This window comes from Crinia signifera, chromosome 3, assembly GCF_055691185.1.
Source record: "Crinia signifera chromosome 3, ASM5569118v1, whole genome shotgun sequence".
NCBI classification, from domain to species: Eukaryota; Metazoa; Chordata; class Amphibia; order Anura; family Myobatrachidae; genus Crinia; species Crinia signifera.
The window spans coordinates 318,611,547-318,638,029 of record NC_139219.1 but is presented as its reverse complement, the minus strand read 5'-3'; the positions used below and the strand labels follow the sequence as shown (position 1 = coordinate 318,638,029).

General features: G+C 47.9%; 1 protein-coding gene across 1 annotated transcript in view; it reads right to left on the bottom strand.

Moving 5' to 3' along the window:
• The window catches only part of PKHD1 (PKHD1 ciliary IPT domain containing fibrocystin/polyductin), a 378,814-nt gene that overhangs the window by 345,411 nt on the left and 6,920 nt on the right, over nt 1-26,483 (bottom strand). Inside the window, exons 3-18 of the mRNA XM_083175049.1 lie at nt 21,996-22,097; nt 21,149-21,238; nt 20,155-20,290; nt 17,826-17,940; nt 16,373-16,648; nt 10,591-10,680; nt 10,419-10,506; nt 8,277-8,419; nt 6,824-6,954; nt 4,296-4,465; nt 3,177-3,315; nt 2,931-3,079; nt 1,613-1,797; nt 1,020-1,142; nt 537-642; nt 150-428 (exon numbers count right to left, since the gene is read on the bottom strand). Of these exons, the coding sequence (XP_083031175.1) occupies nt 150-428; nt 537-642; nt 1,020-1,142; nt 1,613-1,797; nt 2,931-3,079; nt 3,177-3,315; nt 4,296-4,465; nt 6,824-6,954; nt 8,277-8,419; nt 10,419-10,506; nt 10,591-10,680; nt 16,373-16,648; nt 17,826-17,940; nt 20,155-20,290; nt 21,149-21,238; nt 21,996-22,097 (2,322 nt within the window). The remainder of the gene's footprint in view (nt 1-149; nt 429-536; nt 643-1,019; nt 1,143-1,612; nt 1,798-2,930; nt 3,080-3,176; nt 3,316-4,295; nt 4,466-6,823; nt 6,955-8,276; nt 8,420-10,418; nt 10,507-10,590; nt 10,681-16,372; nt 16,649-17,825; nt 17,941-20,154; nt 20,291-21,148; nt 21,239-21,995; nt 22,098-26,483) is intronic.

Here is a 26,483-nt window from a genome sequence, read left to right as displayed (position 1 = left end):
CACCCTCTCTCTGCCGCTCTCTTAGCATGTACACTGGCACCACTAACACCGCCCCTCCCCCACCTAAACCCTCTTTTATCATGGTGCCCCCCCTGTCATTTTATCCTGGATCCGCCCCTGTATGCCACCATGTCATAGAACCAACTCACCAATCTGTGGAATGATAGATGGGCTAACAGAGGAAAGCCTGGGTGTAAAGTACATGGATATAGCGATCCCACTTCCATTCACGGCAAAACCCAGCGACTTCACATGTACTGTGACCTGGTGCTGTCCCAGAGGCAGAGGCGTGCCGACACAACACGCTACGCCAGAGGTGTCCACATCAGTAACGTTACAGTCTGTCTCACTGATCTTCACCTCTATATCCGCCAAGCTTCCATGAAACCCAGATCCTTCGATCCTGATAATAAAGTCACATCTGTCGCCTGTGAGAACAGTAAAAGTGACAGTGAGGTCACATAGTCACTACCCATAATGCTCTTGTGCAGCCATTAGGGCTAAACATAAACCAGAGACATTACTATTGTGATTACCTGCTGAATACTGAACATCGGTCACCATCGGTGTTACAGCCAGGAGATGCTGGAAAGCGCAGGAGCCAGGACATTGCGCAGGAATATCATTTACATGAACAGTGACCTGTAGAGAGAGTACCGTGTGCAGTATTACCGTAATGATATGAAATCGCCAATAACAGAACTAGCAGGTCAATGAGTGTATCCTATTGATTATCTTACAGAAAGATGCATAGAATTACTATTGTAGGTAACCACATGATATCACACGATGGATCAATCGATGAAGACAGTGGAAAATTGGTGAAGTGAAGAAAATCACCACCAACAGCCACCCCAACCGCTGCCACCATCGCTGGCTGGGGCTCGCTGGCAGTTGGTGCGGCTACACTATTTGAATTTTGGACTGTGCTGTAGCATTCCAGAAACCATACAATACAATACACAGAGCTTCCAAATGAACCCCATACAATACATAGGGCATCTTAATATTCATATTACCTGGGGAACGGCGTGTGAAGTAGCAAGCATGTCTCCAAATATTGGGCCTATAAATGCTCCGCCGTCAAACACAACCCTTGTTATTATAGAAGGGTTCAGGCCTGTAAGATTGTCGGCGTATACCTGTGCAAACACAAAATGATCTCATTAATATTAAAATTCAAGGTTTTTCTTTTAGTCTAGTAACTGATTGCAACCATTAATATATCACTGTGTACTGCTGATTGTATATTATCTCTCCCTAGCTTACAGTACTTACTGTAATTCATTAGTATAGAAAGAACCAGCCTCTGAAGCGGTTCAGGATTACATGGTATAACGTGTAATGGGCATCACGGGTGTGTGGCATAAGGTGTAATGGGAATCACGGTGTGTGGCATAACATGTAATGGGCATCCCGGTGTGTGGTGTAATGGGCATTACAGTGTGTGATGTGACGTAACGTGTATGTGGAATTACTGTGTGCAAAATCAAGAATAGATTTGACCGAAATGTAAAAAAAAAAAAAAAAACATGATAAGGTGGGTCAAGGGGCAGGGCTATGGGTGTGTCAACCTGTGAAACATAATTGTGGTAACACAGACATACAGTACCAGAAACAAATTGGGCAGGTCTCCGTTCATATTCGCCCAGGTTAGTGTCCAAACAATTCGGTGGCAGGTCCTCAGTTCCTCTGTGACGGTAAAGTCAGTGACATTAATGTACTGGGCGGTGTAATTGTCTGTGTTACTGATTAGTATCTCTCTGAGGTGCGGGGGAGAGATATTCACTGGAATTCCTACAAAGCAGACACAGCAGAGGGATACAGGACTTCTCTTATTATAAATCCAAAATCTATAGTAAATAAACTTAAGTACCGTATAACAGAGACATCTCTGGGGCTTTAGGAGTTTGTGTTTACAGACATTTTTTTTACTGAAACAATTGTTAGTCATGGTATGTTCCATAGTAGGATGATCTGTATTAGACCACTGTCCTTTCACAGTTTTATTTTACTAATCCCAGCTCAATGAAATCAAGTATGCTCTTGGATAAGCAGGGACCGCGCCTCCCCCCCCCCCCCCCCCTATTATCGTGCCCTGGTGCATTGGAAAATGCAAGAGGTGGGGTGGGGGTTTCCAGTTGCCCAGAAACCCTTCCTGCTCTTGGCAAGTGGCTCAAATTGTATATAATATAATTGCTAAAGTTTCTAGAGATGAGCCGCTGCACATGCCCAGTGAACTGGACCAGAGAGCAGCAACTAGGAAGAAGAGACAGGAGCCTTACCATTAAGTGGGAGATTGTGAACTTAGAAAGTGCAGTACTGGTTCTATTATGTTTGTGTATCCTTTTATTATGGTATATTTAACCTTTTCCTGACCACTTATACCCCTTTCACATTGCACTTTTAAAACGGTATATTGCCGTTTTTTTCCCATTTTAAAACGTTTAAGGCTGCAATGTGAAAGTGCCAAAGTTGATTTACCGGTTAAAGATAACCGGTATTTCAACACGGTTAAAAAGCAGAGTCCTACACGTTTTAAAGCCGTTTTTTAGGCAGTGTGAATGGCTCTATTTCAATGGCTTGAAACGTGTCCCTTGGGGGTTAAACGGGTTGAATTTTGAATGGTATTAAATGATTTTTAAAACGGTTTTCACCTGCAATGTGAAAGGTCTCAAGGCTCAGACCCGTTTTAAAGTCCCCTTTAAGAATACTGTGTCATTACCCATTTCTGCAATGTGAAAGCAGTATGATTTATATAATTTAAATATTTGGTACAGACAATACTATAGAGTTAAGTAATAATACCATTCCAGAGTATAAAAAAGACCAATGTTTACAATGTCATTTTAACAAGCTTTTAACTAGTTACATATAACTGCACTGCGGAATTAACAGTACCTGTAATCACTACTTAACAAATGTCCTACCTGGTATTACAGTTTCTGATAAATGGATAGAAAATGTTCCTCCAATCGGTGGGCTCGCTGCTTGTAATCTTGTAACCACTAACGTAACTGTCCCATTTCCAGAGGTATGTGCCTGCTGATCATCCCTTGGGGGTTCCACGGAGGCGTCACTGTGTTTAACAGAACATTCCGCATTATCATCACGGAACAACAGTCTCACCTGTAATCTAATACAACATCGGAGGATTAATGCAATTAGCGCCTCACCATAACTCTACAAGGGGAAGATTGATGCCACAATGGGATACCAGGGCTGTCAGGATGTATGACGGGTACGTTCCAGTGATGCTCATGGTGTGAAGAAGGTGGCCGCCGGGTCGAGCTGGTTTAGGATCCACAAAAACTACTGTGCAGGAACAAAAACAATACGCAGAAATCTACATTCATACAGTATGTTGTTTTAGAGCAATGAGGTAAGAATATTACAATTATTGGAGCAGGGCCAGATTCTGACACCCAAATAGAAGGAAACGCCATCAGTGGGTGTGCCAACGAAAGGTTGACATGGAAAAGGTGGACACCTGAGCAAGTGGACACCGAGTGTACCGTGTACCATGTCTCTTCGGATACCGACATATATCTAGACAATTATTTTCGTATATATACATTTTTGCTGTATTTCCGGGAGTGGGGGCGGAGCTTGATGTCTTTAAGCCCCACCCCCCAATTGCAGTAAATGGGGTGATTTGCAGCTCTTCGGGGAGTGGACAGGGTTGAAATGACACAGTTTGCCTTATTGTAGCCCCACCCCCTCCCTGAAAAGCCGCAGTTGCTGATATTTGACTGGCAGAGGAGGGGGCTGTGCGGGGGCTGATAGGGCGGTCCAGGAATGGAGTAGGCTTGCTCACCCTTGAGGAGTGCTGGGAGGGGGACCTGAGTTCCATGAGCCTCCCAGCCTTTCCAGGAGGGTAGGTAGGTATGCTGTAAATAAATACAGTAAGTAACTTAAATATAAGAGGGTCACTGTTAGGGGTACCTCACATACTTTTGTCTTGGATCCTTGCAGAAAGAGACCCCATCCATCTCTGCAGCTGAGTGTATTACTCAACAAAATGGCGACCACCATAAAGGAGACAAAACAGACAGGTTTATGTGTGTGAGAGGTAGCTGGCTTGGGCAATGCTTCTTATATGTGTGTGAGGGAGGTGGTTGGGGTATACAGTATGTGTGTGATTTTTTTTTTTAACTGGTTTATGCAACAATGTATGCCCCACAAGGTATACACCACTGTAGCTCCACCCCTCCAGGGGACCCTGCCTATTTTGTCAGTCCAGGGCCCCACAATTCCTGATGCATAAGAGGATGAGTAGCACATCGGACTAGTACCTGTTGTGCTTTTGTTTGCAATAATAAGCTCATCGATCCAATACCAATTCTTGTCATCATTTTCTATTTGTAACAGCACAATCTGATCCACATATATTGACGACTGCATGGTAACACCGTCAAGTGAGTCTCGTACACAGGTCCAGAGATTTGTACAGCCAAACTTCCATCTAACACAAAATATATAGATGTTCAGTTAGCCAAACTGACGCCGATCACCATATTCTAAGACCATGGAATCAGATATGTATTTATTATTTATTTAGAACCTTCTAGAAGATAATAGGATTTGACTGGTTTCTATGGTCATTGGTCAACATCCGATCTTTAATAGAACTCCCATCTTACCATTTACCCCTTATTGTACATAGTAATGTTATTGTTTTATCAGCCAGTAGTGTCAGACTTAGCAGAGGAGCTTAGGTGATTGGCCCGGCTATTGTCTGTGTGGCGTTCACCTGCCCTTACATGGTACAGGTGTGTGCACAAAGTCTAAAGGTGCTCATACACTGAGGCAATTTGGTCCAATTTCTGATCCATCACAACGGATCGTATGCTTCCCTGCCGCCGGGAAGGCTTGCAGGGTACCGGGTGTCCGAACACTGCTGCGAGACATCGCAGGCAGTGTATGGGCACCTTTAGTCATACACTTACAGTAGGTTATGGTTTCATTGTTTTCTGAATATAAAGTGTGTTTCTCAGCGATAGTAAATTACTCACCTGGATAAAGTTCTCTGATTGTACAGCGCTGTGGAATATGCTGGTGATTTATGATGCAATGAAAAGCTTTTTTTCCCCAGGAAAACCACCAGAAAATGGCTATTTTTACAGCTTTGTGCTACTTATGAAAGGGTAAACATATATTCCAAGGCCAGTCACCAGAGAAGGTGTGGAAAGCCACCACAGATGGACCTGGACCATTAGGAAGGACATAACCAGCATGCTAATGACTAAGAACCAGGACTCTTTATAAAGGACGGGACACAGATGTGTCAGGACCATCCTCTTTGTTCCACAGGAAGACTAATCTTAGTTTCCGTAGAAATTAATGAACCAAGTACCTAGGCTTAGCCATGGTCATACTCCAGCAAGTTACAGTGCCTCAAGCAGCAATGTATAATTTGAGCGCGCAGGGCTGCGGCTAGGAATTTTGGGGTCCGGGTACCAACCCCCTTCCACTGTGCTGCCTCCTGCTGATTGCGCTGTGGCTGAACAAAGCCCTGCTCCCAGAGTGCAGGCTTCTTTGCCTCAGGACGCCGGCAGCCAATTAAAATGTGACACTGCTGGTGAGCCAGTCAGAACTTGCGTACTTTTAGCCAATCAGAGTGGCTGCCAACGGTATGCGAGCTCTGATTGGCTGCCGGCATCTGGAGGTGAAGAAGCCTTCGGGACTCTGCAGGGCTTCATTCAGTGCACTGAGAGCTCAGGCAGCACAGCGGAGGCAGTGACAGGGGGGTGCGGTGGGGAAATTGAGTTGCCCTGGCCCTTCCCTCTCTCTCAGGGCGGGATGTTTTAAAATACATCGCCGCCCATCGCGGCCCCACCGCCGCGATGCCGCCGCATATGTACTAACATATGCGGCTGGCATCGCGATGCGGGGACGGAGGCCCCCCGCGATACCTGGATGTGGTGTGCGGGGGGTCTCCGTCACCTCTCTGCCCCCTTCTGCATCCCTCACGCCGGGGACAGCTAAGCAAGCTGTCCCCGGCGCCTCTTCCTCCCCCCTGCAGCCGGAAGGACGTCCGGCTGCGTCACTAGGGGGAGGAAGGTGTTACCTTCCGGGTCCAGGAGGACCTGGACCAGGTAAGAGAGGGAGGGGGAGAGGGGGGTCGGCGGGTTTTTCGGCGGAGGCGTCGGGCGGCGAAAAGAAGCCCATAGGCTTCTATAGGGTATCGCCACCCAAAGGTGGCGATACATTACACTGCGGTGACGTGGCGGTCGGGTAATAGTACATAGGAAAATGCGGTAAAACGGGGGTTTTACCGCATTTTCCCTTTAGTACATCTCGCCCTCAGAGAGGCCGGGCCCGAAACAGCTGCACACACAGCACCCCCCTATTGTCGGGCCTGTGAGTGCACAATCTTGAATCTGACTCCTAAAGGAGGGGATAGGGCCCTCAGGCAGTGGAAGCCACCAGGCATTTCCCCCGTGTTCCTGTTGGCCAATCCAACCCCGGTATTAGGCCAGGGAAACTAACCAGTTTTTCCATGGAGAATAGCAAGGAGCCCTGGTGTGTTATATTGCATATTCATGCATATATTGACGCATTTATAATGTACTAGTAAGGGCGCTTGAAGTAAATGCTTCGAAAGCTAGTCTGCTACCTTGTTATTGCCTCTGTCTTGTGTGAGAGAGAAAGAGATGTAGTTTCACTCATTGCCTACAGATGGCAGTGTTTCGGAGACACACAATCAGACACTAGACATATATATATATATATATATATATATATATATATATATATATATATATATATATATATATATATATATATAGATGATAGATTACATGGAACAAACACCACTTACTTTTCTGGAAGAGTTTCATTGAATTTCCATTGGCATGTATAATTTTTGGTCACTGTGCTTAGGAATGTGCTGTTATATGTCAGTGTGACCAACAGGTGGTCTCCCGGATACCCCTTATAGGCAAAACACACCTGCAAAATGTTATGGGATGTACTAAGTGACTGAGGCGACAACAGATCTATCCATACCAGTTATATTTGTGGATGTCCCCTGTGCAATATGTACTAAGTCTTGAAGAGTGATGCAATGGAGAATGATAAACCACCAGCCACTCTGCCCCCAACTGCCATTTCCCCCCCAAAACCAGTCTGTAATGTGACAGTTATGAGCTGATTGGCTGGTGGTTTATCACTTTCCATTTGATTACTTTTCAAAGCTTAGTACATCTCGACCACCCACTGGGTACTTAGTTATAAAGCAGCTTACGGACGCAATTTACCAAGATGGGAGATGTATTTTACTTGGGTTGTTGCTATGGGCAACCAATCAGAACGTACTTCTTAATTATTTAGTGCCTTCTAGAAGATAATAGATAGTATCCAGTGGCGTAACTATAGCTCCGCAGCCCCCGCGGTGGAGGGGGGGGGGGCGCAGAGAAATTGTGGGCGCCGCCGGGGGGGGGCTGTGGGGCTATAGTTACCCGCGGTATGCGTCTCGCCCGGCTCTCTGTCGGGACCTTCCTGACGTCACGGTCCCGGCCGGCTCCTGCTGCAATGAAAACTGACAATTAGAAAATGGCTGCCCCCATACTGCAGACAGTTTTCTGTCTGCAGTATGGGGGCAGCCATTTTCTAAGAGTCCGTTTTCATTGTAGCAGCAGGAGCCGGCCGGGACCGTGACGTCAGGAAGGTCCTGACAGAGAGCCGGGCGAAACGCAGACCGCGGGTAAGAAGGGGGGGCAGGTTAGGTGTGTGTGTGTGTGTGTGGGGCGAGTAAAAAACGTGCGGCGGGGGGGGGGGGGGGGGGGCGCTAAATAGTTAGTTACGCCCCTGATAGTATCTGATTGATTACCAATAGCAACATCCCATGCGATATACAGAACTATAGTGGGCACAAATAAGGTGTTGGATATGGAATTGCGATTGTCGTAATCCCGATTATCAGAATGGCGGCCGCTTGTTCCTGACGGTGAAAATGCTGCCAGTCCTTGGTAAGTATTCTATGGCTAACCCTAACCAAAGCCCAAATATTACCCCAGGCCCTAACCATCCCCTCCCACAGGTTTCATCCTAACACTGATTACAGCTGGAACCAATAGGGGATGCTGATTTCATGGAGTGCCGCCCATCGTTATACAATGCAATCTCTGCTAGTACTGAGATCCCCAGGAACATGGGCGCCTCAGTGGGTCCATCTCAGGCAGAACCAAGACACCCACAGCGGACATGGCTTATTTGCTGCTGTACGGTCCCTGCACATAAGGACCTCTCCCTCCCCCTGTGAATACACTTACGTGACTGAACTTATGTAACTGGTATCTTGTCGGCGGTGACCGAGAGCCTCTCAGGATATACTTTGGCATAAAGACGCTGAACCTCCCACAATATGGCTCCGTCCAGGCCGCTCGCACCCCATCTGACATCGCGTCATTCATCCCTGACAGATATAAATACCTCTTACTGATCACATACATGACGCCGCCATATTCTACCAATTTGTGCCGTTATCATGTTTGTAGTTATAAAAATGATTAACAACATTACAACAACAACAAAATAAAAAATACTGGAATACAAAACACAATACACAAAAACAAGTTTAAATTAAAGTCAGCATATGGAAACCAATAATAATAAATAATAATAATAATAATAATAATAATAATAATAATAATACAACGTGGAGGAGATGTTTTTGGTCAATATGATAAAAAACTAGGTTTACCCGAGGTCGACATGAAATCGGACAGACCTACTGACTGGCTATGTAGACACTGTCTATCTAATAATCAACACCTCCCCAAAAAAAGATGTTGTCATTACTATGGTATCCGGATGATGGGGGAAATTTACTAAGGTAAAATTGTACAAAAAAAATTGTATTTGTACAGCAAAATACGATTTTTTTATGCGTATTCGTATTTTCAGGATTTACTATCCTGAAAATACGGTGATGTGTATTCGTATTCATGGTGTATACATGGCGTATTCGTATTTTTGAATACAAATACGAATGAATACGACATCGATAGAATACACCTATTTTTAACATGAAAACAATATACTTTAGTCATTTACTAAGAATTCGTATTTGTAAAAAATTCGAATACGAATCGAAAACGCATACGAATCGTAAAAAAATACGCCAAAAAAATACACCTTGATTTGGAAGTTTATTTCACATCTTAGAATTTAACACATGAGGAAAAAATCTGAAAATGACCCCCAGATGATCAAAATCACAAATGTGTGACTTATAAAAGGCCACTAAGCGCACATACACACTTTTAAAATTATTTATTTGTACATTTTTTTTACACTGCAGCCTGCACGGATCTGACTGATCCATGCAGGCTAAAACCTATACGAATTTGTATTTTAACATAAAAATTTGTATTTAAAAATACGAATTTGTATTTAAAAATACGAATTCGTATCAGAAAAAATACGAATCAATACACCAGTCGTATTCATTCGTATTCATTCGTATTAAGAATACGAATACAATTTTTTGGATTTGTATTCTTAGTAAATTTCCCCCGATAGGTCGACAGTGTCTAGATCGACAGCATATGGTTGACATGCTTTATGTCAACAGGGTCAAAATGTTGACAGGTAAAGGTTGACATGGCAATGGTGTATACACATATTGTACATGCCCAACTGTTTGTAACTGTCAACCTTTTCACGACTTTTTGCATGATGACCTTTGACCCTGTGGACCTAATGGATACCAATCATATGGGGGTCGACCTTATGGCTATCTAAGGGCCTTATTCTAGTTCATTCTTTCTGACAAAATCCTTCTGGACAAAACCATGATCACTGCAGGTGGGGCAGATGTTACTTGTGCAGAGAGTTAGATTTGGGTGGGGTTTTACTTCAAAGTGAGATCTATATTGCCGTAAAAAAATAAAGCAGCCAGTATTTACCCTGCACAGAAACAAAAGAACTCACCCAAATCTAATTCTCTCTGCACATTTTACATCTGCCCCCCTGCAGTGCACATGGTTTTGTCCAGCTAAGAAGGATCTTGTCAGAAAAAGTGAACCAGAATAACCCCCTAAATACGGTAGACCTAGTATGCCATATCCCATTACTGTATAATAATAAACTCAAATAGGACCTTATTTATCAATCTAGATGTAAGAGCTGAAAGGGGAGGTTGGGGGGGGGGGGGGGTAGTGTATACTAATTAACATGGCCTGGGTGTGAGCCCAATCCAGCAGTGCGGGGGGAGGGGGGGGGGGGTAATAGTCCTCATCCTTGGCAAGCTTTGTCGTTTCCATCATTTTTTTGGGGTTGGGGAGTGGCCACGCCCTCATGATTATGCCACACCCCCATCACCCGGGCCCATATCTATGCTCTGTGTTATACTTTGCACCTTCTGTCAGTGAGCACCGGCATCTACTGTACTAGTCATCCAAGTATCTCACCTTCAAACCCGCTGTGCAGGAACACGTCCGCTGAGGCCAGGTCTGTGGCACAGTGCACTGACAGCAGGTCTTCCAGCACTGCCTGTATCTGGGAGATGACAGAATAGGTGACGGTTCTCACACAAGCATTCTGTGCTGTTCTGTGTTGTGGATGTTACAGTGATATACTCACTTCCTCAGCGCTGCTGTTTACGGCAACCGGTTCACTGGTCACATTGCCCCAACAAAACTGCACCAGTCCGACTCCAGCAAAATCCAACTTCTGAGGGAAACAGGAGATGCTACTGTAATGAGTGACATGGATAGTTCTACACTGGCAGGGTGATTGCCATAGGGGCAAGGGGAAAGCTACAGCTACCTCCTCCTCCGGCCCATGCAGAATGTCGACATTTCCACTGTCGACATTTTGAATGACGCATGCGATCCTGCCACCTGGAAAGGTCCCAGGCGGTTCAGGGGGGGGGGGGGGGGGGGATTGACTGGCCATGCATTGCCCCTAGTAGTGTATTCCCACCTTTAAAGATGAGCCATGACTTCAACATGTTGATCATTGGCATGGAAGAGGAATGTAATTGAGGTTCCGCACATGATCATCTGAATCTCTAGTGACTGACTCTAGGACCATGGGGAATGCTGGGAAGCTGCTGTGATCCAGTGTACCGAAGGAGAGAGATGAAGTAGGAGGAGATAAACTATCATTCAATTAGCTCTTAACTGTCAGTTTTCAAACACAGCCTGTAACATGGCAGTTACATTAGGAGCTGATTGGCTTGTATTTTATCTCTCTCCCTCTTCAAAGTGTATATTTATAGCAATTCCCAGATGGGGATCCCAGATGGCATATGATAAATTTGTGTCAATCGAATACATCACAGGGATATAACAATGATTGCATTGCACGACAGGAGGAATGACTGGTATCACCAGGGACAACAGTCACAAGTGGGCTGCAAGTATCTCTTATATATTTGGCTACATCTGTCACTCAAAGTGTGTCTGGAGCTGTAACGCTGGGTTGTGGACTTCCAGCTTAATTTATGATTGTCATCACCTGTTTTAAACAGGGTAATTGATAAGAAAGGTGTTTAAGCACAGGTGATGATGGTAATCCATTAATTAAGAAGAAAGTCCAGAAACAGAGCAATGTGTCCCTCCTGGAGAGGGTCATGTTGGGAGGTATGCACCTCCCTCCCTCCCCCCCCCCCCCATTCACGGCATCCCCACGATTAAATGGCACATGCAAAACACTGACATGGCTATGGTCGACAATGAAAAAGGTTGACAAGATTTATTTTTCACTTTTTCAATGTTTTCATATTCATTCTCATGTGTCGAAATGGACACCAATGAAGTGCCACACTTATGTCAACATTTACATGTGTTGACCTTTCTGTGTTGATTTTTTCTTGTGGCGATTCGCGGCACCCCCCGCGACCCCCCTCCCGCGATTTGCAGCACACCCCCCGCAATTCGCGGCACCCCCGGTGACTCCCGCGATTCGCGGCCCCACCCCATGACACCCCCCCCCTCCTGCAATTCGCGGCACCCTGCGACCCCCCCTCCCACGATTCGCGCCAATCCCCTGGGCCCCCCCTCCCGCGGTTCACGGTGCCCCATGACACCCCCCCCCCTCCTGCAATTCGCGGCACCCTGCGACCCCCCCTCCCACGATTCGCGCCAATCCCCACGACCCCCCCTACCGCGATTCCCCACCCCTGACGCCCCCTCCTGTCATTGCGGCAACCCCCCGCCCCCGCGACCCACCCTCCCACGATTCACTGCAACCCCCCGCCCCCCCCCTCCCACAATTCGCGGCACCCACACCCCCCCCCCCGCGCGACCACCCCTCCCGCAATTCACGGCATCCACCCATGACCCCTCCTCCCGTGATTCGCGGACACCCCTCACCTCCTCCCTCCCCCCCCACCGCCGCGATTCACGGCAACCCCTATAGATTGTAAGCTTGCAGCAGGGCCCTCCTACCTCCATGTCTGTCTGTTGTTACCCAGTTTGTCTTATCACTGTCTACTATTGTAAAGCGCAACGGAATCTGCTGCGCTATATAAGTAACTGTAAATAAATAAATAAATAATAAATTAAATGGCACATGCAAAACACTGGCACGGCTATGGTCGACAATGAAAAAGGTTGACATGAGTTTTTGAAGATTTATTTTTCTTTTTTTGAATGTTTTCATATTCATTCTCATGTGTCGACATGGACACTTATGTCAACATTTACATGTGTTGAACTTTCTGTGTTGATTTTTTCTTGTGGCGATTCGCGGCACCCCCCGCGACCCCCCTCCCGCGATTTGCAGCACACCCCCCGCAATTCGCGGCACCCCCGGTGACTCCCGCGATTCGCGGCCCCACCCCGTGACACCACTCCCTCCTGCGATTCGTGGCACCCCGCGACCCCCCCTCCCACGATTCGCGCCGGGCCCCCCTCCCGCGGTTCACGGTGCCCCCTACGACCCCCCCTACCGTGATTCCCCACCCCTGACCCCCCCTCCTGTCATTGCGGCAACCACCTGCCCCCGCGACCCACCCTCCCGCGATTCACTGCAACCCCCCGCGCCCCCCCCTCCCACAATTCGCGGCACCCACACCCCCCGCGACCCCCCCCCTCCCGCAATTCACGGCATCCACCCACGACCCCTCCTCCCGTGATTCGCAGACACCCCTCACCTCCTCCTTCCCCCCCCACCCCCGCGCGAGATTCACGGCAACCCCAGGATTAAATGGCACATGCAAAACACTGGCACGGCTATGGTCGACAATGAAAAAGGTTGACATGAGTTTTTGAAGATTTATTTTTCTTTTTTGGAATGTTTTCATATTCATTCTCATGTGTTGACATGGACACCGATGAAGTGCCACACTTAGAAAGTTCAACACATGTAAATGTTGACATGTGTTGATTTTTTCTTGTAGCAATTTTTTTCCAGTGACAACTATGAACTATGGGCACGTCAACCTACACATCATCAACCAATTCTTTGTATAATATATAACACCTGTTCTGTTTTACTGTAGGTGTTTTAAGTCATCCCTTTTACTGCTACTATTACTGTTTATGTAAATGCTTCTGAATGACAGCAACATCCTACCATCCTTCTACAAGAATATATAACCAACTAGGTGATTCATCGCGCCCCGTGCCCCCTCTCCCGCAATTCACGGACCCCCCGCGCACCCCCCCTCCCGCAATTCGCAACCCCCCTTGCACAATTCACGCCCCTCCCACGCTTTGCGGACCCTCTCCCGCGATTCGCCGACACCTGCGCCCCCCCTCCCTTGATTCACGGCACCCCCCGCGCCCCTCCCGCAATTCACGGCACCCCTAAGCCCCTCTTTAGTCCCCCGTATACTCACACACCCCTATCATTACCCAGCTTCCTGCTCTCCTGAACCGTAACTTCCATCACTGGGGAGTCGCTGACGCTGTTTTGCCCACATGCCCCTATCATGCCTCATAGCCCAGCCTCCTGCTCTCATGCACCCTAACTCCCAACCAGTAGGAGGAGACACTGACTAAGGGCCACCATCCTGTACTCCTGTACTGCCACGCTGGACCCTCACCCACTGGCAGAAGCTGCACAGTATCTCCCACCTCCTCTTTAGTCCCCCTTATGCCCACACACCCCTATCACTACCCAGCCTCCTGTTTTCCTGTGTCGTGACCTCCGCCAGTGGGGAGCCGCTGACTCAGAAACACCCTACTATACTATTGTACACACACACACCTAAACAACATGCGCACACAGCCCCCCCACACCCACAAATGTAACTGTACCATCCACACTATCAATGTACATCTTACTCTGTAACCGCTTTTTAATTAAACAAAACAATACACACCCCCTTCCACATCATATGCTCTCTATTTAACACATTTCACCTATAACTCAAGTTGCAATACAGGCATCTTTCATACAATTCTAACCATCTTTCTCATATGCAAATGTTCACAAATTAAGGGGGCGCAGCCCCTTACGACGATGTGAAGAGCGCCCGTAGGGCGCGATGAATCACCTAGTATGTTAATATTTATTTTGTTCATGGTAATCATCCTGTGGTCTTATTACACACACATGGCTGATCACAGGAACCGCCTCCTGATTATGCTCTTCCTATCAGAGTGGGACACGACCCCCGGAACCGGAGGGATGTCTCCGGTATTTTGTTCACATTCTTATACAGCCCAACTTTTATCTATTGTGAAGTGGGACCTCCAATCCCAATAAAGGGGTGGGGTTCATGCTGAGGGGCAGAGCTTCATGACAGGGGTGTGGCCTACTGTTGCATCCCCCATTTTCATCACTATGGGGATGTGCCCAGCACTCCCTGAGCAGATGGGCAGCCCCCAGGTCCCCACCCTGCACTGCAGGCAGGGGAGTAGCAAGGGCGGAGCACGTGCTCCGGACGCCGAAAGATCACAGGGCGCCGGAGCCGTGCACCACAAACTCTGCCGTCGGCTCCCCCATCAAGCTCGCCTGCTGCCCCGCCTGCCCAGCTCGCCCATCGACTCCTGTGTCCTGACTCCTGCACCGCCCGCCCGTGGCTCAAAATATCAGCTGAGTGAGCCATGTCCGGGTGGTGCAGAAGTCAGGACACAAATTCAAGTCTCCCACTGGACGACTAGCCAATAGGGTCTTGCTGTCCAGCAGCCAATCAGAAGCAGCATTGGTGTCTGCTGGACTGCGAGGACTTATTGGCTAGCGGTCCAACGGGAGACTTGAAAATAGCAGCGGACAGCCGGGCAACGCACCTCTCTCTCTGCCCGGCTGTCGGAGTGGGCTGCAGCAGGATTCAGTCCCCCTTGGCAACCAGCAATTTCAGTCCCCCTTGGCAACGAGCATGAAGCCCCTTGGTATCGAGCATGAAGCCCCTTGGCATCGAGCATGAAGCCCGTAGCAATGAGCTTGTAGGTAAGTGGCACTTATGTATCAAATGTGTAATGGGCATTACAGTGTGTTATATAGTATGTGATGGGCATCACGATGTGTGGCACAATGTGTAATGGGCATTACAGTGTGTTATATAGTATGTAATGAGCATCACGATGTGTGGCACAATGTGTAATGGGCATTACGGTTTGTTATATAGTATGTAATGGACATCATATGTGGCCTTATGAGTAATTGGCATGATGGCATGTAGCTTTATGTGTAATGGGTATTACAAAGTTCACAAAAATGTGCAATGGGCATTACGGTGTGTGGTATAATGTTGTTGCCCCCTTTGCGCAGCACAAGAGCCCCGCCTACTACAAATCAGGGGTGGGGGTGGGGGGGGGCACGAAACTTGCCCTTGCCCAGGGCACCTGACTACAGGGCAGAGGTGATCACCAGCTCCCCCAACTGCCTCCTTGCCTGTGGGACAATGCAACCTGCGGGTAGTACAGTGGAACAGTGCCCAATAAGCGGGATTGTGCCACTGTAATCAGGACATTGTTTTGTATGGGAAATATAGGACTAGTTAAAAGTCCGTCAAAATGATGACTTAGGGCCTTATTCTAGTTCACTCTTTCTGACAAAATCCTTCTTAGATGGACAAATCCATGCTGCACTACAGGTGGGGCAGATGTAACTTGTGCAGATATAATTAGATTTGGGTGGGGTTTTACTTCACAGTGAGATCTATATTGCAGTGTAAAAATAAAGCAGTCCGTATTTTCCCTGCACAGAAACAAAATACCTCACCCAAATCGAACTCTCTCTGCACATTTTACATCCCCCCCCTGCAGTGCGCATTGATTTTTCCATCTAAGAAGGATTTTGTCAGAAAGAGTGAACTAGAATAAGGCCCTAAGTCCCTTTCTGTTCCTACCTAAAATCTCTGTCTTTACAGCTCCCTCTGTCCCTATCTAGGTGAGTAAATAGTTGTATGGATAGCTGGGGCTAGCGATGTAATACCTGTATAAGGGACCGGAGAAGTCATGCCTCTCACCTGAATATCAGGAACATGGGCGGACTCTGCTACTATCTGATGCTTCTCCTGAAGATAAGTAGTTATGGACTCCGGGCTCAGCCAGGTGTTGTGTATCTGAACCCCGATCTTCATGCTGGACGTTGGTCCCATTCCCCACTGCAACATCTCTATGTAATATTTCCTGTCCCGGGAAAGCTCCATCTTGGGGGATTTCTGTTTCCAGCTTCCATTCCAGTCCCTTTCCCAGTGGTCAGTCCATGCTGTAATGCCATGTGGGATGGAGGCCATCTCAACCTGCGATCCAAATTACATTATAGCACATTGCAGCTGTAACACTACATGCAAAAGCAGCCAGTATTTACCCTGCATGCAAAAGCAACCAAATACTGTATGTTTACACCCCTTGCGTTGCCGCTTGGTTTGCTCCAGATGTAAAGTGACATTTGCTTACTGTATTTTTGCTTTGCTCCCAATCCAGACTGTATTATTCCCACCCAAACTCTGCAGTCCAGGCCACACCCCCTTCTTACAAGGCCACCCCCATCCTACAAAGCAATGCCCCCTTACCACAAAGCCCTGCCCCTTCCCACGAGACCATGCCCCCTTCCCACAAGGCCATGCCCCCTTTTTGCCAGAAAGAACCTAGGGAGGTGATGGTTTTGGATACCATCTCCCCACCGCTTGTCAGCAGCGGTGCTCAGCTCCTTCAGTTCTCGCATATGTATTCGGGCATTGCTGCAGCTTCCCATACCTCGTTAAGCTCCTCCCTGCTTCTGAGTCTGTAGAGTATGAAGAGCTGGGTGGGAGGAGTCTGATGGAAGCTGCTAACACGCCCTCTGCCCGCACTGCAAGGTGCGAGGGGTACGGCGAACATGTAGTTCGCCATGCCCGCTTGCTCCCTGCATCTGCACATGTGTCCCCCGTGCATCTGAACATCGGTCCCCCGTACGAACGGGTGACCAATGAAATTAGAATAACCCCCTTAGAACATATACACACACACAGGAAAAAGGCGCTCTACCTTGCGTAATGTGTACAAGTGTCTCTACCTGGTGTAATGTGTTTAAGTAGCACTACAAGGTGGCGTCATTTGAATAATGAAGACTACTGTGCGGTGCAATATGAATTGGTAACATGTTATGACCATGCCCCTTCCCCACAGCACCAAAATATCTAGTTACAGCTCTGTATTTCAATATTTAGAAGTAATTAATTATATTTTATTGATATTTAGTGTACTTTGTTTTTTGTTTGCTATGTACGGCGCTGCAGACACTTTGTGGCGCCTTATAAATAAACAAACTACTACTACTGTACAAGCTGAAAGGCAATATTTAACAAAAACATGCACCCCTTTCATTTTCCAAATATGACAAATTAAGTCACATGTCTTAAAAAAATTGCCTGACAGCACCCCCTAGTGGTGGGGACCTTGCATGACTTTGGCCACATCTTATTAGCACCATTGTACCTTTGTTTCTGCCTTCTCTGATTGGCTAATGAAGAGTTGAGCTTTACTGTCTGATTGTATCCAAAATGTGTAATTGTTGGTCTCCGGAGATACAAAGAATCCGCTCAGTCTCGCGCTGGGAAGAACGGAACAGGTACTAATGTTACATGTAATATAACACTGCCACTGATAAGTTTATCTATATAAACCACTGTTTGACTTTCTTGTATAGGTAATAAGGGCCTTGCTCTCAGTCGGACGCAGTCACGTGTGAATTTGCATCCGTGGCAGCAGCCTAATGACTGAGCTATGCTAATACAGGGTTGCCGACTTTAGAAAGCAGGAGTTCGGGGGCGGGGCTTAAACGTGACATCATTAAGCCCTGCCCCCATGAAGGAAAGTGCCTCAATTTGCTGATCTCTGTGGAGGGGGCGGGGCTAAATGATGTGATGCTGACACTTAAGCCCCGCCCCCTCTCAGGAGATCGGCAGAAAAGGTCATTTACATGCCGCGGTCGGGGGGGGGGGGGGGGGATGACGAGCAGGGGTCCCCCAGAATCCGGGAGGGTTGCCCACCTTTGGTGATCCAATTTTCGGCCATTCCGGGAGGGTAGGAAACCCTGTGCTAATATAACTATCGGGGAGGGCGCTGACGTAATGTGACGTCAGCCACCCGTTCCGAGCAGGCATCACCACACCTGCATTTGTAGGGGAAAGCCCAGTGTTTTTATGGGGACACCCCCGGACCTTCCTTCCTGGAGCAAACGGCTCAGCGAGGGAGAAAGTTGCTGAAGCCATTCGCCCCGGGGGTTTGCACATGCATATAAGCACGCATGCGCAAAACCCAATCATCGGACAGGGGAACATTTTGGCCCGCAACTAGCGGGGCTGAATTTCCCCAAAAAATATTTGCACTATACAATTCTGTATGGCTAGTAGATTATCTTAACGTTTCTTTTTTTTTTTTTCTTCTTTTAGGCTTTGGATAAATCTCATACAGTCCATTCAATGATATTTCTGTACACCAGGTGGCGCTCACGCTGATCCCATTACGATGAAATTATATTTAAGCACCGATTTGGTTTTCAGTGAATCCTAATATCTCACCTAAAAAAGAGATAATACAAATACAAGTACATTACAGAGTGAGACTAATTTGTTTCTCTTTTTTAAATCTATCTTACATTATGTCATTTGGACTCGTTTGACATCTAACAAAATCAAGATTTAAGTTGTTATTGAACAGGTGAATTGCTTAGCCATTAACATTAAATAAAATATAGGCACAAATCACACTTGCCTACCCTCCTGGAATGGGATACGGTCGTATTGTCGACATCACTTATGTCGACAGTCATTAGGTCGACACTGGTGGGTCGACAGGTGGCAAGGTCGACAGGTGGCAAGGTCGAATGGTGTCTAGGTCGACATGGGTGAAGGTCGAAAGGTGTCAAGATCGACATGGGACAAGGTCGACATGGGACAAGGTCTACACATCGTTAGGTCGACATGGGTTATGTTGACAGGTCTGAATGACCTTCCGGCCTGTCAACCTAACCCATGTCGACCTAACGCTGTGTCGACCTAAAACCATGTTGACCTTGTCTCATGTTGACCTTGACACCTGACATGTTTTTTTTACTGTCTTTTGAGCTGACATGTGCCGACAGGCAGTATTTCATGCCCTACTATCCACTAGGGCGTGGTGGGAGAATAAAATAGTGTGCCCGAAGCATCACCAGCGTAGCGAGTGATGCGAATGGCTGCTGTTGACTTCCAACTGTGTCCATGTTGACTGTGTTGACATTCGGGCAAAAAAAAAGTAAAAAAATCATGTCGACCTTCCGACCTGTCGACCTAACCCATATTGACCTAACGCTGTGTCGACCTAAACCCATGTCGACCTTGTCCCATGTTTCCATGTTGACCTTGACACCTGTCAACCTAATGACTGTCGACCTAAGTGTGTCGACAATACGATCCACAACCCCTGGAATGGCTGGGAGGCTTATGAAAATTGGGTCCCTCTCCTAGCCTCCCCGGGAAGGTCCCACATCACCTCTGCACCCCAACCCCTGCCTTCCTTGATGCACCAAATGTCAGATTTTGCTGGTCCGCAGCGAGGGGCGGGGGCTAAAATGACTCAAATTGCATCATTTTGCTGCATTTTTGCAGCCTTTGATTGGCATGGAGGCGGGCTTAGTGATGTCAGCCTCGTACTACCCCCCCCCCCCCCCCCCTCCCCTTGACATGTAATATTGGGTCTCCTGTCCGGGCTTCTCCCGGAGAGGAAAAAAAGAAAGTAGGCAAGTATGGCACAAGTGTGAGTCTCCTGGCTGCTGAGCTGTTACCTAAACCGCTGCTCGGGTGCCGGCACGATGTCTATTGGGGAACTGGCGTTGGGAACCACCATAGAACGTTGGTAACTTAAAGGCTCATCCATGTACTGTGATGTGTACCACAACTCATACAGGAGTCCACGGTTACCTATGACACAGAAAATACTAATTACTACAAACAGAATTCAGTGATTACTATAGGGCATAACATTAAGTAGGGCACTACTATGGGGCATAACATTAAGTAGGGCACTACTATGGGGCATAACATTAACTAGAACCCTACTTCAGGTCATAACATTAACTAGGACCCTACTACAGGGCATAACATTAACTAGGACCCTACTACAGGGCATAATATTAGCTGGGACACTACTATTCCACATAACATCAACTAGGACACTACTATGGGGCAAAAAAATAAACTAGGAACCTACTATGGGGCATACCAATAACTAGAACCCTAATACAGGGCATAACATTAGCTAGGGCACTGCAATAGGTCATAACATTAGCTAGGGCACTGCAATGGGAAATAACATTAGCTAGGGCACTGCAATGGGGCGTAACATTAGCTAGGGCACTGCAATGGGGCATAACATTAGCTAGGCCACTGCAATGGGGCATAGCATTAGCTAGGGCACTGCAATAGGTCATAACATTAGCTAGGGCACTGCAATAGGTCATAACATTCGCTAGGGCACTGAAATGGGGCATAACATTAGCTAGGCCACTGCAATGGGGCATAACATTAGCTAGGCCACTGCAATGGGGCATAACATTAGCTAGGGCACTGCAATGGGGCATAACATTAGCTAGGGCACTGCAATGGGGTGTAACATTAGCTAGGCCACTGCAATGGGTCACAACGTTTAGTAGGACCAGTTCCCTCAGCACACTGCAATAGACCTACATAATAATTCTAGTACAGGGATCTCAGCTTCACACATTTGCAAACATTTTACAAAAAGCGGTAACAGAGAATAATAAAATAAGGTATCAGTACCTGGATGTGGGGCTTGCAGACTGTGCCTCTGTGGAGCAGTTGTACAGACTATAAGTCTTGGTGTCAGGTATTTGATTGGACAAGGCTTTCCTGCCAGCAAACATTAAAAATGTTAGTTTTTTTAAAGTGACTAATACCCAGCAGTAATGTCAGCGAAACACTTGAATTCCTACCGTAGAGGTGAGGAGTAGCATTATACAGTATTATATAGGATTAGCCTTTTTGCCCAATTAGGGAAAATCTAGGGACAGCAGTGCTAGTATTATTCTCACACCACTGGGTGGCCGATGTGGGGTCATTTTATTTATGATATCTATGGCTCCAAAAAGCGAGCCCTGATTTGTGTTCATCTCTCTCCTTTCAGCTTTACGGGGAGGGGGTTGGTAGAGTCTCCATTCTGCGGGAAAAATAATTGTCATTCTTTTTTTTTTTTCATCCATAATTGGCCACACCCCCAGGAACTGACCACGCCTCCCCTGCTTAACTGTACAATTTTTCCATTGGGTGTACAAGGGGGCACCTCTCCTCGCTTACGAGTTTGAATCAGTTAATTGAAAGCCGTCAATAATGCTTCTGTGGCTGACACCCTTACTAATATCATTTTTGCAAGTGTCAAACCCATGACCTGTCTTACTGGAGACAGACATCTTACTGATTGAGCTATTTGCGGGGAACCAATATTTATCTTGCCTCCGGGCAACTGGGACAAACTTACACCACTGCCTATATGCATTTATGTTGTTTACCTTGTGAGAGCCTGATTGATGTGTTGGACACCCTGGTTCCCCTACTGCCCAGCTCTGATGGTCACTGAGGTGACATACAGTACCAATGACAATGATAATACCTGCAACGCTGACTCTCGTTGGATGCATAAAGAAATCTCCAGCGATATTAATGTCTGTTCCTCCTCCTGTGCTCCCCGAGTCTGGGCTTATGGACAGAATCTCTAAGCAAAGACAGATAGAGCCACACAAGTAGCACAATCCAGATACCATCATTTTGTGCAAATAAATAAAGCAGAAAATAAAATTCATAATTTTGTGGTGAATTAAAGCAAGTTCCAGCTGGTGAGCAAACTTTCCATGGATTAAGTTTTGGGGGCTTGTGGTATTAAAGGGGTGAAGTTCTGGACACCCAATCTATTATGGCCATTATATGATATGGGGCTGGCGGACACTCTACTGTGACCTGTGCGTTGTATATATATATATATATATATATATATATATATACAGGCGGGGGGTGTAGCGCGGCACTCAGGGCGGAATGAAATCAAACAACAGGAGCCATACCTTGCGGTTGACGTTTCAGCCTTTCGGCTTTTATCAAAACAGCTAACAACAGATAAAAGCCGAAAGGCTGAAACGTCAACCGCAAGGTATGGCTCCTGTTGTTTGATTTCATTCCGCCCTGAGTGCCGCGCTACACCCCCCGCCTGCATCCAGCGTCCAGCGCAGCTGCCCGCTCTGCGAAGGCACCAGGCACCTAAGACGCAAGAGGACTGGAGTGCCGGCATCGCCCTGTACCTATATATATATACATACATACAAGTCCCCAGCGGCGGCACTCAGCCAGCTTAACGCCAACGTTTCAAATGTATTTCCACATTTTTCGTCAGGGCAACGAAAAATGTGGAAATACATTTGAAACGTTGGCGTTAAGCTGGCCGTGTATTGCTTCATTCCGCCACTGGGGACTTGTATTCGGCTGAACTGCGTGGATACCAGTGCAGCTAGTGCAGCTGTGGGAAGGCACCGGAGCAGTTATTGGCCAGTAAGCAGGGAGTGCCAGAGCTATGCTGGAATAAATCTTTTACTGCAAGTTGAAAATTGTGCCGCGTCATTACAAGAACGTCTATATATATAAACAGAAATAAGAAGGAGAGCACAAAGTGAGCAAAATTATCAGATTTTACTGAAAACATGTATATAATAGCTCACATACAGAGAAATAAGCAGCAGTCGGCATGGATATAATCACCGCTCCAGGAGCACGTCGCGGTGCGGGCACTGGGGACTCCAGTCACTCCGGCACAGGTGTAACACCAGCGGCAGACTTCGTCAGGAGGTCCTATGACGAAACGCGTTGGGGCGTTTCCGAATGACGTACCGGATCACTGGTCTGCTATCTGCTGTCTGCTGGTTACCGTCCGCTGTCTGCCGCTGTAATGAGAAGTCCGCCGCTGCTGACACACTTATGCCGGAGTGACTGGAGTCCCCAGTGCCCGCACCGCTACCATACATGGAGAAGTCTGCCGCTGGTGTTACACCTGTGCCGGAGTGACTGGAGTCCCCAGTGCCCGCACCGCTACCATACAAGGAGAAGTCTGCCGCTGGTGTTACACCTGTGCCGGAGTGACTGGAGTCCCCAGTGCCCGCACCGCTACCATACAAGGAGAAGTCTGCCGCTGGTGTTACACCTGTGCCGGAGTGACTGGAGTCCCCAGTGCCCGCACCGCTACCATACATGGAGAAGTCTGCCGCTGGTGTTACACCTGTGCCGGAGTGACTGGAGTCCCCAGTGCCCGCACCGCTACCATACAAGGAGAAGTCTGCCGCTGGTGTTACACCTGTGCCGGAGTAACTGGAGTCCCCAGTGCCTGCACCGCTACCATACAAGGAGAAGTCTGCCGCTGGTGTTACACCTGTGCCAGAGTGACTGGAGTCCCCAGTGCCCGCACCGCTACCATACAAGGAGAAGTCTGCCGCTGGTGTTACACCTGTGCCGGAGTGACTGGAGTCCCCAGTGCCCGCACCGCTACCATACATGGAGAAGTCTGCCGCTGGTGTTACACCAGTGCCGGAGTGACTGGAGTCCCCAGTGCCCGCACCGCTACCATACAGGAGAAGTCTGCCGCTGGTGTTACACCTGTGCCGGAATGACTGGAGTCCTCAGTGCCCGCACCGTTACCATACATGGAGAAGTCTGCCGCTGGTGTTACACCTGTGCCGGAGTGACTGGAGCCCCAGTGTACGCACCGCTACCATACATGGAGAAGTCTGCCGCTGGTGTTACACCTGTGCCGGAGTGACTGGAGTCCCCAGTGCCCGCACCGCTACCATACATGGAGAAGTCTGCCGCTGGTGTTACACCTGTGCCGGAGTGACTGGAGTCCCCAGTACCCGCACCGCTACCATACATGGAGAAGTCTGCCACTGGTGTTACACCTGTGCCGGAGTGACTGGAGTCCCCAGTTCCCGCACCGCTACCATACATGGAGAAGTCTGCCGCTGGTGTTACACCTGTGCCGGAGTGTCTGGAGTCCCCAGTGCCCGCACCGCTACCATACATGGAGAAGTCTGCCGCTGGTGTTACACCTGTGCCGGAGTGACTGGAGTCCCCAGTGCCCGCACCGCTACCATACATGGAGAAGTCTGCCACTGGTGTTACACCTGTGCCGGAGTGACTGGAGTCCCCAGTGCCCGCACCGCGACGTGCTCCTGGAGCGGTGATTATATCCATGCCGACTGCTGCTTATTTCTCTGTATGTGAGCTATTATATATATGTCTTCAGTAAAATCTGATAATTTTGCTCACTTCGTGCGCTCTTTCTTATTTCTGTTTCTACATACTGTTTATCTGAGGCTTGACTAGCCTATTGAAGTGAGCTGCTCCATACTGTTGATACATGGACGCCCAGCTATTTATTCATATATGACTTTGCGCAGAATTCTGAGTTTGTATATATAGGTAGATGGGTAGCAGGACGGCACTCCAATGCTGCAACTTTCGTCGGTGCCAGGTCATAAATAGAAATGCAAAAACACTTACCCCCCCGTAGAAGGATGAAGACCAGCACTCAGATGCAGGTAAAGCAGTGGCGTAACTATAAATTTTGCTCCCCCCTGCCAAAAAATTTTTTGCGCCCCCCCCCCATGGCATTTTGTTAAGACAAATACAACACTGCATATATATAAATATACATACATACATACATACATATACACACATCCAAGGACAGGACACTCACCAGACTTGCGTACAGTTCTATGCTGCGGGTTACCGAGCCCAGCGCCGATCCTCTGTGTAAATCCCATGAAGAAAAAAGCAGCCCAGTCGCAGCATAATTCCAGATATGTTATAATTCTGTTTTGACCCCAGATCCTTTCCCCAGTGATGGGCGGCAAGTGTGTGCAGCTCCAGCACTTGCGCTATACAAAGTTGTTTATTATTTGCAGGATGCCTGGTCTGTACAGCAGAGGGATCATGCCCCTGCCTGCGCGTGTCTTCACAGCCGGGCAGACAGCAGAGCACTGCCCGGCTGTATTCAATGTCAGGACGCTGCAGCAGCAGTACTAGGTCCCCTCCCTGTTATTTCTGACACTTTTTGTTTTTAACTTTAGCCGCCGCCGCCGGAAAGATTCACAGCCGAGCAGAGCTGCCTGGCTGTATTCAGCAGCAGCACTAGGTCCCGACTCCCGGCTATTTTAAATCTTGCACCGCATTCACCTGTCGGTTCCGCAAACCAATCAGAGCTCTCTTGCGGCCCGGCAGCCAATCAGGAGCCACCACTCCTGATTGGCTGTCGGACCGCTAAGGAGTTCTGATTTACTGGCGGACCCGGCAGGTGACTGCGGCAGCCAATTAATACAGCCGAGAGTCGGGACCTAGTGCAGTGTCCTGACACTGAATACAGCCGGGCAGCTCTGCTCGGCTGTGAATCTTTCCGGCGGCGGCGGCGGCGGCTAAAGTTAAAAAACAAAGAGTGTCAGAAATAACAGGGGGGGCGAGTGCCCCCCCCTCTCTAAATCCGCCCCGGGACAGCGCTAAATAGAGAGCGCTGTCCGTGAGTCAGAGGTTGTGACAGCTAGCATTGTCATGTAATGTGGGCACATGACACTGTTGGTAGGAGTGTGATAGGCTGACTAAATCACATGGCGCATATGTGTCACTGCTAGCTGACACAGCCTCCGACTCCCGGGCAGCATCTCTGGTAACTCACAACAACCCTAGGTAGCAGCAGGGCCGGGCGAGTGCCGGCATCCGGCGCCCACGCAGCCCCCGCTCCTCCAAGCGGCTGCGGGGGCTGCCTTACAGTAGTTACGCCAGTGAGGTAAAGGTGAAGAAAAAAACGTGTTTATTCCATAAGTACAGGTAATAGCAACACGGGCTATTACCTGTACTTATGGAATAAACACGTTTTTTTCTTCACCTTTACCTGCGTCTGAGTGCTGGTCTTCATCCTTCTACGGGGGGGTAAGTGTTTTTATATATATATAAATACAATAATGAATCTAATAAAGTTCAATCTGCAGTAAAAAAACATTGGCCAATCGTCACCTCCGACCCTAGTTTAGGATTATCCAACAGCAGGGTTATGCCCTGCTATTCG